The sequence below is a fragment of the Diabrotica virgifera genome, chromosome 7 (genome assembly GCF_917563875.1).
Source record: "Diabrotica virgifera virgifera chromosome 7, PGI_DIABVI_V3a".
NCBI classification, from domain to species: domain Eukaryota; kingdom Metazoa; phylum Arthropoda; class Insecta; order Coleoptera; family Chrysomelidae; genus Diabrotica; species Diabrotica virgifera.
In genome coordinates, this window is record NC_065449.1 from 189,268,130 (window position 1) to 189,289,295 (window position 21,166).

The window sequence follows — 21,166 nt, forward strand, 5'->3', positions numbered from 1 at the left end:
AGTCATATTACTATTGAAGTTATCATCTAACTTTTACATGCTTTTACTGCAAAAATCCGAATGCCACCTCTCACATCCACCTCAAAACAGATCCTGCCTGGTCTATTCTGCGTTCCGCAGTCACTTTGCAGTGTGGGCAGCATATCCCAATATAAAACTTATGGAACCTTTCAGCTCAGTGTTGCCGGTTTTAAGAAGACGAACTTAAAGGCCGTCTAAATAGAATATTCCAGAAGTCCAAAACATCTTGATTTGAAAATCTGTGGGTTTTATTATTTTTAAATAATTCATAGATAGGTACTATGAAAGGTATTTATACGATATTAAAGATATATCATTTGAATATTAATTATAATTAGCCTGTGATTAATATTATATTTAATAGTTATTTATGATATAAGTGTTAAAAGAACAATTTTAAGGCACGCATGTGAAAGTGTGCAGAATGAGCGAAGCGAATTCTGCAATTCACATGAGTGCCTCAAAAATGTACTTTTTAACACGTGTACTTTGTACGCACGTAAGAAGTTATACTTCTATTATGTATATGATTTCAACAAAATAAATATACTTTCAACAGATTATTTATATTTAAAGATTAAACTAATTTTTACTTACTACTTTCCAAAAATTTTTATTAAAACGATACTAAAAATAAAAAAAAAAGTTATGATAACACACGGATTCGAACCAGGGACCTCTCGATCTCCGGTCGAACGCGCTACCACCGAGCTAAACTCACTTTGCTTTGACAGCTTACAAGATTTCTAATACATACTGACAAATTTAATAGACCAAGTGAGGTATAAAAATACTTTAAAATTTATTTAATATAAATATTAATATCTCTTGGCAACACTGTTCTTCATAAGAGTCTGTACTGAAAGGTGACCGTGGAACGCAGTATAGTAAACATTGGATAAAACCAGAGGTAATAATAGGCCATTGAAGCGTAGCGCTGAGTTAATCTATAGCAGACTACTCCGTTTTACTCAGACACTGATCTAGCAATGTCTTCTTCATAAAGTGTCTTCTCCCTCTTTCTTTTTATATTACTCTACTTTTTATTTACGTCCATAAGTTGTTTGTTATCATAGACCACTCATTAGCGGTAAAAAAACTGTAAAACCGTGGAATTTTGAGAATCAACACAGATTTTAATGAACATTTGGGTTTAAGCTCTGTTGACACTCTTCTTCAAAATCTACCCTATGCCGAACTGCGCTTTTGCAATGGGGGTGAAAACAACCCCATCTTCTTCTTCTTATGGTGCCTATCCGTTACGGATGTTGCACACTAACATGGCTATTCTTACTTTGTTGACTGCTGCCCTGAAAAGTCCGGTAGTGGTTAAGTTAAACAATTTTCGCAGGTTATGCAGCCAGGATATTCTTCTTCATCCTGGACCTCTTTTCCCATGCACTTTACCTTGAAGTATGGTCCGAAGTAGGTCATATCGTTGTTCATTGCGCATTATATGGCCCATAATTCTGAGTAAATTTTGTTCTAAATTTTTTTTGCAAAATTGACACTTTGCAAGTTATTTGCCATTGAAACTATGCATTTTCATTGAAAAAACTCACGTTTTATAACCGTTTTTCATGAATAACTTAAAACAATTTAATTTTATAGAAAAAATCATTGAGAACAAAATTGTAGCTAATAAAAAAACAAAGAGATTCGCGTCTGAAAGACCTATGTAAACCCAATAACGACTGAGTTATTGTTGTTTAAAGGATGGTTATTTTCGAAGAACATCGAAATGGAGAACCTTTAATCTCAAATAACTCGAATGTGGTGCAATTTTTTGGGAAAACTTACGAGATATCTTTTAAAGTCCATTAAAATACCTTTCAAATAAGTTTTGACAAAAGTTTTTTGCATAAGAACTGACTGACTTATGACGAAAATAAAGTCGCTCCCTACTTTTTTCTGTTTGAAATGTAAAAATTAAACCCTCGTCGTTACAATTCTAATAGAAATTAATAGCTTTCCACTTGAAATTAACTTTATTTAGTTGATACGAACCATGTGATTCGACCGGTTTGGAATGCTTAGTTTAGAAAAAATAGTTGATTAAATAGAAAATGACATTATTATAATTTAAAAAAAGTGCATTTTTCTTAAATAAACCTAAAAGTATTCATGATACAAAAACAAAAAAAACCAAAATTTTCAGTAAAAGAAATTCTACAATTAATATTTTAAACATTTTTTAATATCATGAATACTTTTAGATTTAAAAGCTAAAGCTTTCAATCCTAATAGCGACATGAATAATATTGAAAAATATTAAAAATATTACTAAAAGATTTTTAAATTGAAAACTTATTGGTCCATTTCCATTTTTTTAAAATCTTTTAGTAATATTTTTCAATATTATTAATGCCGCTATTAGGATTGAAAACTTTACCTTTCAATAATTGCCAGATGACGCTAGTCACCTAATCCATTCAAGTCAGTTGCGGTGTGAGGGATAAACTCTCGGTGTTGGTCACTTAGAGTATGGAGCAGCAGGCCTAATTCTCTCCGATGATGACTCCAATAAGAGTCGAAAATCGTCGATTCAGAGTGCTGGACTGCGCTCCGTATTCTAAGTGAAAAATAAGATTGTTTTGCCTTCGCATTGCAACTGAATAAAAATGGTATACATTTTTACTTTTAGATTTATTTAAGAAAAATGCACTTTTTTTAAATTTCAAAAATGCCATCTTCGATTAATCAAATATTTTTTCTAAACTAAGCATTTCAAACCGGTCAAATTACATGGATCGTATCAATTATACCTAAATAAAGTTAATCTCGAGTGGGAAGCTATTCATTTCTATTAGGATTGTAACGACGAGGGTTTGATTTTTACATTTTAGGCAGAAAAAAGCAAAGAGCGACTTTATTTTCGCCATAAGTCAGTTCTTATGAAAAAAACTTTTGTCAAAATTTATTTGAAAGGTATTTTAATGAACATTTGAAAGATATCTCTTAAGTTTTCCCAAAAAATTGCACCACATTCGAGTTATTTGAGATTAAAGATTCTCCATTGTTTCTCTTTGTTTTTTATTAGCTACAATTTTGTTCTTAATGATTTTTTCTATAAAATGAATTTTTTTAAGTTATTCATTAAAAACCGTTATAAAACGTAAGTTTTTTCAATGAAAAATGCATAGTTTCAATCGCAAATAACTTGGAAAGTGTCAATTTTGGAAAAAAATTTATAGAACAAAATTTACTCAGAATTGGTCACTCTATCGATTTCCTCAGTTATTTTGATTAAAAAAATTTCATCCCCTAGATGAGGTTGTTTTCACCCCTAGGGCAAAAGCGCAGTTCGGCATAGGGTATATTTTGACAAAGGTTAAGATTACTACCTAAATCCAAATTTTCAAGAAAATAAACCTTGGTTCTCAAAATTCCACGAGAAAATGGCTGTTGATTGGACTACAATCATTAATGATTGGTATGTTGAGAGCTACTTCCGAAGTGGAAATCAAAACGTCAAATAAACTTCATTTCAAACTAAAGTTGTGGCTTAGTTGTTCAGCATTCTTGTGAATACGTATTATAATATGACTATCACTATCATTAGTAAAATAATTATAACAAAAGAGAACAAATTGAAATTAATAAGTTATAAAAAATATTTGAAAACTTGATACGACATACATACCTACAAATGGTTGCTGAATAGCATCACTTTGTGTCATAACAGCATTCAAATGATGATAAGTATCTTTCAATATAGACACTTGACTGAAGTCTCCTTCATCAAAATAGGCATGTGTTATCAAACACATTTTGACTTGTATTTGTCCATATAAAGGAACTTTGCTAAGTACACAGACAGATTTTTGCACTGTACCTCTTGTTATGTCTGAAGTTTTATTTTTGATTTTCTGAAAAAAATTTGGACATTTGGACAAAAATTTTTCACGCATTAAATATTTTTTTATTGTATATTAGGTTATCACTTCCATATAGTGAAAGATATACACTAAAACCTCGATATAACGGACTAATTGGGGGACGGAATGTCCGTTAAAGCCGAAAGTCCGTTATATAAAAATAGGTTTCAAATCAATAAAAAATTTTATTTTGATAATATGTACTAGTGATGTAACGAATATTCGTATTCGCATTCGCATTCGCGAATATCCGCATCTTTTTGCATATTCGCATTCGCGTTCGCATTCGCAAAATTTGTGCGAATGTTTTGCGAATATGAATATCAGAGAAAAAATAATTTGAAAATAACGTTAGATTAATAAAATCAAAATCTATTCTCTTTCTCATCTTTTTTTATTAAAAAAAAGGTAACTTGACCTCGTATAATCAGATTATCAGCCCTCACGTTGTTTTATTATTTGGTATAATGTAATAAAGTTTAAGATTCAGATTGATTTACACTAAATATCAATTAACTTCTTATTATAAATTTAGAAAACATTTCAAAAATAGAAACAAATTAAAAAAACTGAACATTCGCATTCGCATCCGCATTCGCGAATGTCGTTATTAGATATTCGCATTCGCATTCGTATTCGCGAATGTTCAAAAAACGACATTCGTTACATCACTAATATGTACCCATTGTATTTAGATACAGTGTATACATCTGTAAATTAAAAAAAGGTATCAAGTTTTGTTTGCTACTTTTTTACTTTTCTACTTCATCTAAAAACTTTCCACAATATTCTCGTTTGGTTGCCAAAATTATTCACTGATCCATGGGTTGAATAAGTGATGTATTTTTTGGTGAAAACAAACAATCAAAGTTGCCATCTTCTGAATGTCGAATATTTTCAGGAGGATAAGCAGGAGCGTTGTCTAAAATCAATAAACATTTCACCTCTTTCGGCGGTATTTCCTGTTTCTTCTCTTGAAGTTTTCTCACTGCAGGTACAAATTCTTTAAAAAAACCAATTTTTGAAAATATCTATGGTGAACCATGCCTTATTAGAGCTATAATATGAAACGAGCAGATGATGCATTACCTATACATATCTTTAACAACTCTAGGTTTACGAGATTTGCCAACAAAGTAGCAGTCGATCGATGCAATCTATCGGCGTTAGCACAAAGCAGTACCGAGATCCTGTCCTTGCTGATTTTTCTTCCAGAATTCGATTTTTCATATTTTTTGCATTCAATTTTTTTTACATTTGATCGGATTTTTTGTCCGTTATGTCCGAAGTCCGTTAAGTCCGTTAAATAGAGGTCCGTTATATCGAGGTTTTACTGTACAGTAAAACCTAAGTTAACCGAAATATTTTTAACTGAAGCATCGTTTACCCAAAACGACTAACAGTTTCAATAATTCCGTCAATAAAAAGTAATTTTTATCACAATACAGAAACAATAGGGCTTTTCATTCACAGTCATTTGTTTCGAGCATCTGTCATATGTCTTATAATCCGTGTATATTAATATTATTCACATATTATACAACATGACAGGAGCTCGAAACAAATGACAATCGATGAAAAGCCCTATTCAATGTTAATTTGTCAACATTGCTCTATCAAATTGAATTAAGCAAAACCTCATAAATAAAATTATTTTTTTGGTAAAATTGTGGCTTATTTCCCATTAAAAGTAATTGATTATAAAAATGCCACAAGAAAATAGCTTCAGAACAAAACCTCATAATGTTCTGCAAATGAAACGATAGAGACATAGCTGCAAAACATAGCTATCAAAGGAAAACACAAAAGAAAATAGAAGATTTCTTAAAAAAAACACTTTAAACATGTTCATTTTCCATGATCTTATTGCTTTATTCTGTATTTACACATTAAAGAAAACATTACGAACTCTCCTCATAGTATTTTTTAATACCAACGACCAAGAATACCATGTAATTTGATACAAGAAAAACAATGTTATCTTTAACCAAAATTCTTGCCCCCCGCCCCCGTTATTACGGTTACTGGAGGATTTATTGTAACTACAGTAGACTCCCTCTATAACAAGAACTGAAATGGCGGTCTAATTACCTCGTTATAAGCGGATCTCGTTATATCAAACAATAATAATTAAATTAATATTTATTGACGGAAAACTCCATTTTACAATTAAAATTAAAAGTCAAAATTAAACATTGAACACAAGTTAACTTACATTACTTACAATTAAACTAACGACATCAAAAAATTAAAATCAAATTAAAATAATTCACGTGAAATAGTCCTTTTAAAAGCATTTAAAGTAACTCCCATAAAGTCTATATTTGGAAACTCATTTACATTAGAAACAATTCTATTTAAAGGCATATTTTCCGCATGACGTGTATTGCACGATCTAGACGATAGCAAGGGACATCTTCTCAAATTCCTAGCTGGAACATAAAAATCTATTCGACCCAGAATACTAGGTGCAACAATAATACCATTTAACACCTTAAATACGAAATTAAGATCAAAGTATCGCCTGCGATCCTCTAGATGGTGCAAATGAAACATTTGCATGACCTGACTGGAATTCAATTGCATTCCTCTAGTACCTAATCTATACCGCAGATATCTAACGAATTTATTTTGAATCGATTCAATTCGATATTTGTGATTCTCATAACTTGGACTCCAAATCACTGAACAATACTCTAGTAATGAACGAACATAACTCAAAAACAATCTCACAATTACAAACAAATTATTAAAATCATATGACATTCTGATGACTAACCCTAATGTCCGATTAGCACGCGCAATAATGGCATCATAATGGTCCACGACTTAGCTTACTATCCAGTAACACACCTAAATCCTTAATTACCTGAACCCTAGATAAATCCACATCTCCTATCTTGTATTTAAAATCACTGGTGGTCTTATTACGTGAAAAAATAATATATGAGCATTTCGAAGCATTCAATCTAAGATTATTTTCCTGGCACCAATATACTAAAGAATCCAAGTCTCTCTGCAAACCCTCACAATCAGATTCTGACCTAATGCATTTAAGTATCTTTAAGTCGTCTGCAAATATCAGATATTTAGATTTAAAGTTCCTACTAATATCATTTACCAACAACAGAAAAAGCTTAGGACCCAAATGGGAACCCTGCGGAACCCCTGACACGGCTTCAAATCCATTAGAAACACATCCTGCTGATCTTACTTGCAATGTTCTTCCTTGCAAATACGAAGTAAACCAAGCTAATAAAGAACCAGTGATACCAAAGTTTCTCAGCTTTGTAATTAAGACATTATGATCTAGTAGGTCAAAGGCCTTACTGAAATCGGTGTATATAGAGTGCACCTCGTAACCCTCATCCATTGCTGTACCTATACTATCGATATACAAAAAGAGGTTAGTGAGAGTAGAACGTCCGCCTACAAATCCATGTTGGTTGTCCGTAATAATGTTCCTAAAACAATTATCCAAACTTGGCAAAACCATTTTTTCAAATACTTTAGATAAGGCTGACTGAATACAAACTGGCCGATAATTTTTGATATCACTATGATCTCCTGCCTTGAAAATAGGACACACAAAGGAATGTTTCCATCTGTTCGGGAAAATTCCCGTCTGGAGAGATTTATTAAGAACATATACTAATGGTTCACACAAGGACACTGCACTTTCTCTTAGGAACAAATGCGGTATCAAATCAGGGCCAGCCCCTTTATTGACATTTAATGACAACAACACATTCAGTAAATTGTCAAAAGTGACTTCCGAGGTTACTAATTTCCACCCTGTTGTGAGAAAATTTCATTACTCTCCAGGTTATCCAGAGATTTACCATTAAAAGTGCTGTATACAGTACCAAAATGTTTCGCAAACAACTCTGTTATTTTTTGTTTGTCATTCTCACTTTCCTCACCTAGAAACATAGAGCCAGGGAGAGCACCATGTCCGTTGGTTTTATTTTTGATGAACTTCCAAAATTCACCAGCGTTCTCATTCATTCTCACTTCCATCTTTGATTGAAACGTAAGCATTGTAAGACTGCTTAGTGAGTGATGAGCATTCATCTCTCAAATTTTTAAATTCAATATAGTGGTGATACTTATTTGTAGTTTTATATTTTTTATGCGCAATCTTTTTGGCAATGACTTTACTCTTAAGTTCAGATGAGAACCAAACAGGAAAATTCGATCTTTTTACAGATATCTTTGGTACAAAAAGTTCAATTGCGTTCCAAATAATGGAATAAAAAGCATCTAAAATGTCATTTACATCCTCTAAACAGGACAACTCAATCCAATTGATCTGAAGCAAATAATTATTCAAGGCACCATAATCCGCCTTGTGAAAGTTATAATAAATATTAGTTTCCAAACTGATATATTGATTATCAAATAATATTAATGCTTCAAGTGAGGGATGATACCTGTCACACGTCATTAAAGCTTCCGCTTTTTTTAGATTTAAATAAGTATCAGAGAAACACAGATCAAGAATTGAGTCATACTGGTTTTTAAAATAATTATATTGACCTAATCCTAAAAAATTGAACTCGTCACAAAACAAAATTTCAGTATCATTACTTATATTTTTAGCAGTCGTCTCACCGTCCCATATCAGATTTGGTAGATTATAATCCCCAAATAATACTAGTTTAGAATCTTTACACTTATTCATAATTAGTTTTACAGTATCAATGTGATTGGAATAAACATCCAATCTAGATCTGGGCGGAATGTAGACATAGCCAAAAACATATTTAATGCAATTAATAGTAATTCCAGCAAAAACCTGTTCTACATTTGAACTGGCAATTTCCACTAGACAAGAACTGATATCACTTCTAACTGCTATTAACACTCCACCTCCTCTTGATTTCTCGCTGGAAATATGATCACGGTCCCGACGGTATACGGTAAAAAATCACAGAAAACTTCATTACTTTTAATTTCAGGACCAAGCCAACTCTCTGTTAGGAAAATAACGTCATATTTAGCTGAACAGGATGTCAAATATATGTCCTTTAGCTTCGTACGCAGACCACGCACATTTTGATAGTAAAGTGATATACTATTCATACTTATGTTCGCATTTGGGAGTTTTTTGGATTCTGGTGGTTTTGTTCTTTTACCTTTGAAATAAACGGGTTACCATTATTGTATAGTATTGCCAAGTTTGATTCACCATTTCTTCTACGCCTATCAAGTTCTTCATATAATTTCTTGAGATGATTTCGTTGCATTTGAGTAAGATCTGATTTAATCAATATGCTCGATGGCTTCTGTATTATTATGCTCGATGTATTATTTTGAAAAATTACCTTAAGTGGTCTTGGCCTGTCACTACTGCTATTACCACGTCCTACCCTCAAAACCTTAAACTCAGTTGCTCCAACCTCCAGTTTCGTTAGTACTTCTCGAGTATTTGCCTTGTCATGATCTATTTTCTCATTAGTAACCTTAGATTGGCTCTCATCAACATTATAGATTAGTATATTTTTAGATCGACTACTTCTATCTTCTAATTCCAGGAACATATCTTGCTCATCTTTGATAATAGATACACTTTGATTTCTTATCTAAATGTTTCTGTTCTAAAGTTTCAACTTTCGCCTCATTAGATTTTACAGACGCTTTAATTGTATCTATTGTTGCCTGCACTTCAGTCCTCTGATTTAACAATAGGTTAATTATGTGAACAATAACTACTAGTACATCTTTATTGGTAGTGGTACTTTTCTTTAATAAATGATTTATTTCAGCCTTGATTGCAGTTTCACTCTCTACAGCATCCACAGTATTGCACAGTAGACTTGAAAAATCAGCATTGGGTACCTGTTTTCCATTGTCAGCATTTTCTTTTGATACCGAATTTTTCCGGCTATTTTAAGCAGAATTCAAAGATAATCTCTTCACCACCGTCTCTTTGCATACTTTACATTCCCAGTTATGCGATTTAGTTTTGCGAAAGTCAGCACAGATTTTTTCATATTCACTTTTAGTCAAACCCGTGCATCACTTATATGGACCCATGAGCAACAAGTGATACACTCAATGGAAATTTGCTAATATTGAAATATTTTCATGAATACATAGTTTATTAGGTGTCGATAGTCGACCTGAACAATGAGACTTCACCATCGTAAATTGTAAATTTCCTACAATATTCAATATCGGTTTGATAAAGGAAGAAGTTTATTACAGGCGGTGGAATTTATTGCAGCACTGGCCTCGATAATATCACAGATGTTGGGGATTTCTGTATACAGGCAGTTGGGATATTTATTTATAGTCATTACTGCGCTAAAAACAGGTAAAGAAACATATTCTTTGATTTCATTTTTCCTCGTTATAACCAAATATGCCTCGTTATAGAGGTGTTATAGTTCAATAGGAATTTCATGGGACATCTAGTGTACCTCGTTATAAGCGAAACCTCATAATATCCGTGTTCGTTATAGAGAGAGTCCACTGTATATCAGTGGTATATAAGATCTACGGAACACTACTGAACACTACATAAATGGTACCTTTGATAAAACCTTTGTGATGCTACTCGTGCTTTATGGGCACCGAATATGTTAAATCATAATTTTTTATTTATTGTAACGTTTTAGGAAAAAGAAAAACCTCTGCTAACATCGGAACAAAAAATTGCTTAAATTGAGTAATACATATTAAGATTGCCCCAAAAGAACTGTGAAGTTCCCTAAAGGCATTATGATTTGGGGGTGAATATCATCAACAGTCTGGGAAGATATGAGGTGGTAGAAGGCACATTTATTAATGTTGAATAGAAATTGAATAATGATCCCCGGAGATCTGCTGCTATGAAGAGAAAACGAGGTCAATTATTAGATAGTTTCAATCCAGATTTATATTTATGCCAATCCTCAGTAAAAACAATGATACCAAAAATGGGTGCACTAATGTAGTAGTTCGCAGCACGGTTTTCTTGCAGGGAGGTCAGTTGAGACAGCTACCTATGATTTTATCAAAAATTTTAGAAAAATTAGAGTCAAAAATGAAAACACTAGGTGCTTTTTTAGACCTATCTAAGGCTTTTGATAGTCTAGATCAGTGGTCGCCAACCTGTCGATCGCGAGCTACCGGTAGCTCGCGGAGGCAATTCTGGTAGCTCTCACAACGATTTTAATTTAAAAAATACAAACTGCAAAAATCAGAGAAGCTTCCGAAAATTCCACAAAAAAATCTAATTGTCATAATATTAAACATAAACAGCGGCAACGTTGCGGTGAGTGATCTGTCGCTGACGCCATCAAGCTAGAATCGGCTATTTATAGAACCGACCTGCCGGACCAGCGCGTTAGTGTTAGAGAACGATCTGGATTGCTTTGAACGGGATAAATACGCACGGCGCGGCGACATTGCGCTTAGTTTAAAACTGAACGCGTAACCAACGTCCAGCGGTTGGGTTAGTAGAGAACAACAAAAATAATATTATGGCAAGGAGTTGTAAGAAGGTAAAGACACTTTCATTCGGAATGGGAAGAACAATACTTTTTTTACAGAAGTTAAAGATAAAAATGTGTGTTTGTTATGTAATACTTCGGTCTCCGTTGCTAAAAAAGGAAATATTGAGAGACATCATAAAACTGTACATTTTAATTTTGAAAAATCATTCCCACTACATTCTGCCGCCAGAAAGGAGAAACTGAAACAGTTAAAAAACAGTTAATTGGACAACAATCAATATTTTTAAGAACAGTCGACAAAAATAAGGCTGCAACTGAAGCATCGTACCGTGTGTCCCAGATAATTGCACAAAAAAAGAAACCTTATGAAGACGGGGAAATGATAAAACAGGCGTTTTTAGAAGCTGCTGATTCGTTATTTGCCAACTTTAGAAATAAAGACAAGATAGTTTCAGCTATAAAATCTATGCAACTTTCTGCTAATACAGTGATGAGACGTGTAGAAGTAATGAGCAATGATATTTTTTTACAGTTAAGAACTGACTTAGATAACTGTGTTTATTTTTCACTTCAACTGGATGAATCAACAGATGTCGTTGACACTGCCCAGATGGCCGTGTTCGTCAGGATGGTTTATAGTGATTTTACGATTAAAGAAGATCTTTTGAAGTTCATTCCACTGAAAGGACACACTACTGGACAGGAGTTGTTTTCTCATTTAAAAAATATTATTTCTTCCGAGAAAATTCCAATATCGAAAATGGTAGGCTTGACAACCGATGGCGCTCCAGCTATGGTGGGTTGTGATAAGGGTCTGGTGGCGTTATGTCGTAAAGATGAAACTTTTCCGCAATTTCTCTGTTACCACTGCATTATCCATCAGCAAGCATTATGTGGAAATTTCCTGAAACTAGACAACGTTATGAAACTGGTGGTAAAAATTGTGAACAAGATTAGAGCTCAAGCGTTACAAAGAAGATTATTCAGAACCTTGGCCGATGAAGTTGACTGTCAATACGGGGACCTACTCCTTCACTCTGAAGTCCGATGGTTAAGTAGAGGACGGGTGCTGAAACGTTTTAATGATGTCCTATCTGGCATAGTTCAATTTTTCAAACAACGCGATGAGCCGACTCCGGAACTAGAAAATTCAATCTGGCTTAGAGATTTTGGTTTTCTCGTGGACATTACAGAGAAATTAAACGAACTTAATTTGCAGCTTCAGGGGAGAGACAAAGAACTAGCGGAAATGATTTCTGATATAAAAGCATTTATCAAAAAGCTGGAGTTTTGGGAACAAAACCTAATTAACAGCGATTCCAAGCATTTTCCTATTCTTTCAGAAAAAATATCTCAAAATCCATTAGAACCCTATGACAACAAATATCATGTAGAAATAATTTCTACCCTGAAGAGTAACTTCAAAAATCGTTTTAAAGATTTCAATGAAATGGCTTTAGTAGCGCAGTTTGTTGTTTCACCCTTTATGGAAATTGATATCCAACAGTTTGCAGCTTGTGTTATGCAGAACTTTGGCGAAGACATCGCTGCAACAGAAATGGAAGTCATTGAGTTTCAAAATGATTTAGCCTTAAAATCGTTAGTCTCAAGTACTGAATGTATCTGGCCTATTGTAAGTAAAGACAAATATTCAGTTCTATGCCGTGTTGCCTTGAAAGTGAAAGCATTATTCAGTTCAACCTATTTGTGTGAATCTTCTTTTTCCAATATGAAGTTTATTAAGAACAAATATCGCAATCGACTTACAGATGAACATTTGGATAATTGTATTCGAATGGCTGCATCAAATTATACTGCAAACATTAAAAAAATTATCGATGAGTCTGAGTGTCAGCCTTCTAATTGAACGTGCTTTTTTATTTTTCAATGTTTATGTTTATGATAGTGCGTTACTTTTTTGTTGTTATTATTAACTATTTTTAAATCATACGTGACATGCCGTTGTGGCTGGATAAAAGTTTGTGTTTCTTTTTCAAACACCTTCGTTTGATAGGTAGGAATGTAGCTATGAACAAGTATGTACTAGTAATATTAGTTAATTTGTTATTAGTTTATTATTAGTACCTATGTATTATGTATTACCAGTTAAATAGTAAAATAAATACATATAATGATAAATTAACTGTGGATTATTTCATTTACGTTGTGTTACGTGGCTTCCGTGTGGGTAGCTCGCTGTTTATTCCAAAATTAACAAAGTAGCTCAACACATTGAAGAGGTTGGCGACCACTGGTCTAGATCATGCTCTCCTATTGCAAAAATTATATTGTTATGGAATACAGGGACCAGCATTGAAATGGATAAAATCATTTCTTACAGATAGATCACAAAAAGTATGCTTGGAGAAACAGGGATATAAGGTTTACTCTAAACCGATAAACTTAAAATTAGGTATACCACAGGGGAGCGTTTTAGGGCCTTTTCTCTTTTTGGTCTATATAAATGACCTGCCAAATGCGGTGATTGGTGGTTCCTCAAACCTTGTAAACTTTGGTGATGACTCAAACATGCTATTTTGGGGAGAAACAGAAACACTCCTCACAGTGGCAGAACAAACTCTGGACAAGGCTGAACAGTGGTTCAGTGGAAATCGGCTGGTGCTTAATACTGATAAGACAGTATTTGTTTACTTTAGAACCAGCCAATCACGAGAAGAGCTCCCAGATACAGTCAATCTTTTATCCCAAAACACAGAACCTTCTAGATCAGTTAAGTTTCTTGGTCTTCATATTGACCAGAACTTGAATTGGGGAGAACAAATAAAAAATTCGACAAAAAAACTAAATAGAGCCTGCTACTCATTAAGAGTTTTGAAAAGCTATCTAGACCAGGGAATCTTACTATCGGTATATTATGCAAACTTTTATTCTATTATGCGATATGGAATAGTCTTCTGGGGTGCTTCGGTGGATAGCTCAACTGTCTTCATAGTCCAAAAAAAGGCAGTCAGGGTGATCCTAGGACTAAAGGCGAGAGAATCCTGTAGAGACTGATTCAAATCACTCAATATACTCACTTTCTCAGCTATCTATATATATATATATATATATATATATATATATATATATATATATATATATATATATATATATATATATATATATATATATATATATATGAATGTATTATGTTCCTCTTTAAAAATTTTACTTTATTTTATCACCTGCTACCAAATCATGAATATAACACAAGAAGCCTTAATTTGAATATTCCACTTCAAAGATTGTCCCTAACAGAGAGAAGTCCTTTGTATGCATGTGTTAAATTTTACAATAGTCTACCATCTCACATTCAACGGGAAACAAGCTATAAAGCAGTGGTTCCCAACCTTTTTCGGCCTACCGCCCATTTTTCCAAAAACAAAATACTTAACGCCCCCCTTAAAAAACTCTTCCATTCTTAAAATTAGTAACGCACTTTCATTCACATATGTTTTACCTTTTTTGGGTCAAAGGCTACCTTAAATATGATTCGACGGCCCCTTAACTAATCCAAGCAACAACAAATTAAAAAAAAATGTTTTATTCAAAAATACAGTATTCATGTATTGATCAAACTTTAACTTAAATACATATCATAAAAAACAATATAATAATAATATAACATTTTTAATGAGAAGGCTGAGCTTAATGTAATTATAGTAATCTGTCAATATTTGGTTCCATTCTTGTCATCAGCAATCCTAAATCACCGCGCTCCACTATGGACAGTCTATTTCTCTTCTTTGTTAATAAATTGCTGACTATGCTAAATCCTCTTTCGGCTAAATACGATGAAGGAAAGGCAATGAAAAACTTCTTTGATGCAGCCCATCAAGCTGGATATAATACTGAAATTTGACATTGCAGCCAAAATTCTTGATATCCATTTTTAAATTTCACTTTTAACTCTTCATTTGTTGACAATTCTATCAATTCCTCCTGTAGTGATAATTCTGCTGTTTCTAAACTTGAGAACGGTTCTAGCACCCAATCTGGAATAATCAGACCAAGGATATCCTGAAATCTATTCCTAAAATCTTCTTGAAGTGCTTCCAACTTCCAAGTGCTGGCAATATACCAGAATGTCTTCATCATTTGTCTCCACAGAGGAAAGATTTTGAAACTGATGAAATTGTCTCCGACCCAAATTTTGCCTATACAAATTAAGTTTTGACACGAACGAGGAGATAGTTCCTTTTGCTTTGATCAAATTCAAATTATCACCTTGTAGCTGTAGGTTTGTTTCATTAAATTTATCGTATAAATCAGTTAAATAAGCAATATCGCTCTAAATTTTAATAAATTGTCTCTCAAAGAATCATCTTTGCTTTAAAAAAACTCTAAAACTGAGTCAAAGAGATCATAAAATCTTTTTAGACAGGTACCCTTCGAAGGCCATCGAACTTTTGTGTGCAACAATAAACGATTAAAATTCTCGTCGTTTTCATCACACAGTTTTCTAAACAATCTATCATTGAGAGCACTGCTTCTGCTCTTGTTAACTGCAGTAATTACATATTGTAGTGAACAATGAAGGCGATCACTAAGATTTTTTGCAACTAAATGCTGTCTGTGAATTACACAATGCACGGCGAGTATATTTGGTACCGCTTTTTCCAAATATGCTATCAGTCCGCGGTGTCGTCCAACCATTGCCGGAGCACCATCTGTAGCAACAGTTATGACATTTTCCAGAGGTATACCTTTATCTGTAAAATAGTGTTCCAGAACATCAAATATCGATTTGCCTTTAGTATCTGTTTCCAGTGTTCTTACAAATAACAGTTCTTGACAGATTTTTTCACTTTTTATGAAGCGAACGTACGCAAGAAGTAAAGACTTATTGTTTGGCAGAGTTGATTCATCAAGCTGTAAATAAAACTCAGTAGTCTTTAAATAATCAGTTAGAGAACGCTCCACATCCTCAGACATTTCGTCAATTCGTCTCTGTACCGTATTATTGCTTAATGGAATTTTTTTAATAATATCAGATGCCGGCTGGTGCAGTACAGTCCGCAAAACTTCACTTACAGCTGGCAGTATTAATTATTCGCCAATAGTATGGGGTTTTCCTGATTTAGCTATAAGTAAGGAAATGTTATAAGAAGCACGTAGCTCATCATCGTCTTGCTTTGATGCTGCTGAAAAGATACTAGCTAAAGTTGGACGTTTGAAATGTTGTTTTTTGAGCATTTCAAAATATGATAAATTTCTGTCTTTTCTGTCGGGATGTATTTTGGTCAAATGTTCTTGTAATCGTGAAGGTTTCATGGCTTCATTTGAGAAAACTCTCTGGCAAATTAAACACATTGGTAATGCCTTATTAGAAGGCGACTGAATAAAACCATACTTCAAATATTCGACATTGTATTGTCTGCACTTTTTCTTTGGATCATCGGACATACTGTAGGTATATCTGTAAAAATAAATATGCTGTAGCCACCGCTTTGATAATTTTAAATAATAAACTTTTAAATATTTTTTTAGTTAGCCAAATCAATATTTCAGAGTGGCGGAATATCCAAGCAAGTAGTCGAGAAATTTAAAACATGCCACAAGTAAATAAATATACACTGAGAGAAGAATTTGAGGAAAAATTACAAAACAACTTATTAAAAATTACCATACTGTACACATATTATAAAAATAACTTTATATTCAGTAAATAGTTTATTTTTGACAGTCTATGATCAGATTACTATTCAGTATAGTAAATTTTATTAAGATTTTTTGTACTTTTTCCCCAATTCTTCTCTCAGTGTAGGTAGGTCCTAATTAACTTTTTACTTTGATCCAGTTTGTGCAAGTTGGTACTTTTTGAATATTTTACAATAACTATACATATAAGGAAACAAATTTAGATTTATTACATTTTTACAAATACCTCGTAAATTACGATACGGAAAAATAATAAAGAATTATAGTAAGTGATATAAATGCCACGTAGATACTTACCTTTGTGACAAATATGTATTACAATAAAATAGATATATTTCTAATAAATGCACTGCAACTTTCTGCAAATAACACACAGAAAATTCACCCACTGCTTTAGCGAAACAATCTCGAATGATTAAGTTATGCCTGACCATGCCGCTGCGCGAAGGAGGAGCCAAAATTCACTTAAAGCAGAAAGGTTCTACTGGAAGTGGAATTATACTAACCAAACTGAAACGTTCGACTGCAACGTCGAAATTGTTGCAGTGTTGGACTGAGTGATAAATGAAAAATTGCACGGTGCATAACCAAAATGCATTTTGTGCATTTCGTTTATATTTTCGGATTCACCTTCTCTATTTCTGTGTGAGAAGCGAAAAGCAAAGTTGTTAGAAGCAAAGAAGCAATGAGTTACTTTAGGGGGGCGGCAGCTGTTCCTCAACGCCCCCCAAATTTTCCTTGGACCCAAAAAGCCCCCTTATCTCTCTTCAACGCCCACCGGTGGGCGGTACCGCCCCCGTTGGGAACCACTGCTATAAAGCTTTAAAAAACAGTTTTTCATCACCTGGTTAACATTAAGCCGTATACTGTGGTTGGAGTACCTGGCCTATCAGCCTTGATGAGCATATGTAATTTGTATTGTTTGTGTATTTTAGTGTATTGTTAATATATTTGTTTAATATGTGATTATTAGTAATAATTTTTACTATGTGAATATTAGTAATGTGACGCTATTTGCTCAATTATGTTAAAAATTTATGCAAATAAAAATTTACTCTACTCTACCCTACTCTAATGGTAGGGAAACCTGAGCGGGTATTCTGTGTGTTACTCGAGCACGTCAGAAAATCACATGGGGAGAAACCTTGTACCCTGAAAATTTACCCATACCATATATGGACTTTTACTATAGGGGTGTGCATTGGGGGCACTCTGTAAAAAAAACTATACCCCTAGAAAATCTCGAAAACATCAGATTAAGACAAGGTAAGTTAAGTACATGAAGAACAAAGTATATTTCAAAGATCTCACAAGTTGCATGTACGCAAATGGGCGAGTCACAAAATTTCACAAAAAAAGTGAATATTTCACAATATGAACAACAGATTGAAAAACTGAAAAATATGTGTTTAATATTTTTCAATAATCTATCGAATGAGTCCAAACATGACCCCCACGGTAGTGTTCCTTTAAAATCTTAAATAGAAACCCCCATTTTTTATTGCCGATTTGGATTCCTTAGCTAAAAATAAGAAACATTTATTTTAGACATTTTTTTTAATTACTGATAAATTTACTGTTACTATTTATTACTATTACTGTTTAAGGAATACAAATTTGAGGCCCCCAAATGTATATACTAGCAACCAATGCTTGGTTATTAGAATATGCTGGTTATGGGAATATTTTTGCTGGGCACGAAGGCTATTCCAATTAGCGGATTCGACTGTATAATCGGAAAAAACGATTTTTGGAAATAGAAAATTCAATTTAAAAAATGGAAAATCCCCATTAAAATGGAAAATTTACTTTAACTGTTTTTGGTTTTAGGACCTAATCTTCACAATCCAATAGGTCCTCATGACGCTATAGTAACTACAAATTTAGCATCCAAGGCTCCACTACTATAGGCCATTACAACACTCGATAGACAGAGAAATAAAGACATAAGACAAGAACTGATTGTTGACTGCTCCATGAATAAGAAAATAAAAACAACCCCCCTTTTATAAGCAATTGTTACACCACTGGCAACACACTAATTCTGTCTAGTTAAAAATGTTTCTATATTTTTATATTTTAAAGAAAACTATGCATTCCTCCTATAAACATAACATTGCAGGTTGTTGAGATAGTACTCAAAAGTACATGTTTTATTTTAAAATACTTGGCTTGCAATTTTTTTGTCAAGTTGTAGTTGTTATATTCTGTTTTGAATATGGGTCGTTTGATGTGATGTTTTTTTACAAAAACGAATGAATCTAGAAAAATTCAATTGACAATAAAATTAGAAAACAACCAATATTATGCTATGCATGAAATCTACAATAAAACACAGCATATTCACAGACAAAAATCTAAGACTGTATACTGAGTCAGCAACTTATAGCAAATAATATAGAAGTAAACTAATAATTTTGAAACGTTAATATTATAGATAGAACTTATTATTATAAATTTATAATACTATAAAATAGCATGAATAGATTCTTACCTCAACTGGTATCTGACGAAAACAAGAAATACCATACACAGTTTGCATTGGTTTTGTTAAACTTGGTAAATGAAAAAATACTGTATCTTCGTCGTAATTATGAGACCCATCAGGTAATGCCAGCGTTGGTAGATATTTCCATCCTGGAGGACACTCGTTAGGATGTCCCGGAACTAGCTCAGGGAAAGAATATTCCACCTACACAAATTGTGCAACTGATAACAAAATTGCAAATACAAATAAAACGTAGTTTCTTACCTGACATCCTCTTTTATGATGAAAACCGATTACCAATACGTATAAGATGGGACCGTCCTTCTCACCCATTTTGAAACAAGATAAATTTTATATAAAACATAAGAAAACTATCAAAATTAGCGATATCGACGTTCGAAGTACCGAAAGGCCATATTGATATTGAACGATGTTTGACAACTTGACAGTGACAGACGTTTATTTACTGATCGAACGTAGGTCATATACACTAGTAGTTCATTTGCCGCAGTGTATTACAACTATTATGTATAAATATTATGTTTATATGGCACTAAGCCACAAATTGGTTGTAATGAAAATTACATTTTTAACTATATTTGACATCTTGATTTCCACTCCGGAAATCGTTCCCAAAATAAGATTATTTTAAAAAACTGTATGGAAAACATACATCTTCCCAAAATTTTTTAAAATAATCTTTTGTGAGAACGATTTTCGGAACGGATGTATATTCTTAGCCAGTCTATTATTACATTTTTCGTCGAGCTCGTAAGAGAGTTGTCAACAACTAGTACACTATGCCGAGGAAAATTGGGAAAAAGCATTCCTTGAAGACATTTTTTTATAATTTTCATAATTTATATCATTTTGATAGTCCCTGATCTTGTGTTTGATTTGAACTTTAAACAAGCATTCTTTACAAAACCGTTTTCTCAATTTGCATTCAATATTATCAGCCTCTGTTCTTTTGAAAACGTAACCCCTCATTGGAGTTGTCGTTCCAATTTTCGAGTGAGTATGGTGTTACATTTTTATTACTGAATTATTTTTAGACACTTCTTTTTAAATAAGAACACATACTTTTATATTCTCTTATTTACAAACACTTTAATTAAAAATACCTACTACAATGTATAATTTTTATATATATATATATATATATATATATATATATATATATATATATATATATATATATATATATATATATATATATATTAATGTGATATTCAAAGATCGGTGTGCTCAAATCACTTGATTAGATAATTAACTAATTAATTAAATTTAATTTTAATGATGCACTTATGATTTAATCACACTATTTAATGCTCTAATCTCAGGGTTTTATATTCTCGTGCTTCAATATCTCCTTTGCTTTACATATGATAAATAAGGTCAAAGATTAACGGAATAAAACACATATATGGTACAAAAGCATCTATTGAAATAAATTCACCCTCAAAATATCCTCTAAAAATAATATCTCCTATTCTGATTATTGAAATAACCCTACCACTATCTAAAGTACTTATTGAAATTTGCGTTATGAATAATTCTACAAAAAAAATAAAACTGTCTCTCGGATGATGAGTTGTCCAAATTCTTGTCTCTGGTCGCCTACAATTTACTCTTAGCAGCCCCCTATGTAGTCAGCAATCTCGCAACAAATTATT

The 21,166-nt window shown here is 32.9% G+C and overlaps 1 protein-coding gene across 1 annotated transcript in view; it reads right to left on the reverse strand.

Moving 5' to 3' along the window:
• The window catches only part of LOC114337597 (late secretory pathway protein AVL9 homolog), a 66,273-nt gene extending 46,330 nt beyond the window's left edge, over positions 1–19,943 (reverse strand). The window contains exons 1-3 of the mRNA XM_028288079.2: positions 19,755–19,943; positions 19,497–19,694; positions 3,665–3,890 (exon numbers count right to left, since the gene is read on the reverse strand). Coding sequence (XP_028143880.1) covers positions 3,665–3,890; positions 19,497–19,694; positions 19,755–19,823 — 493 coding nt within the window. The 5' untranslated portion in view covers positions 19,824–19,943. The remainder of the gene's footprint in view (positions 1–3,664; positions 3,891–19,496; positions 19,695–19,754) is intronic.
• Positions 19,944–21,166: the final 1,223 nt, after the last annotated feature.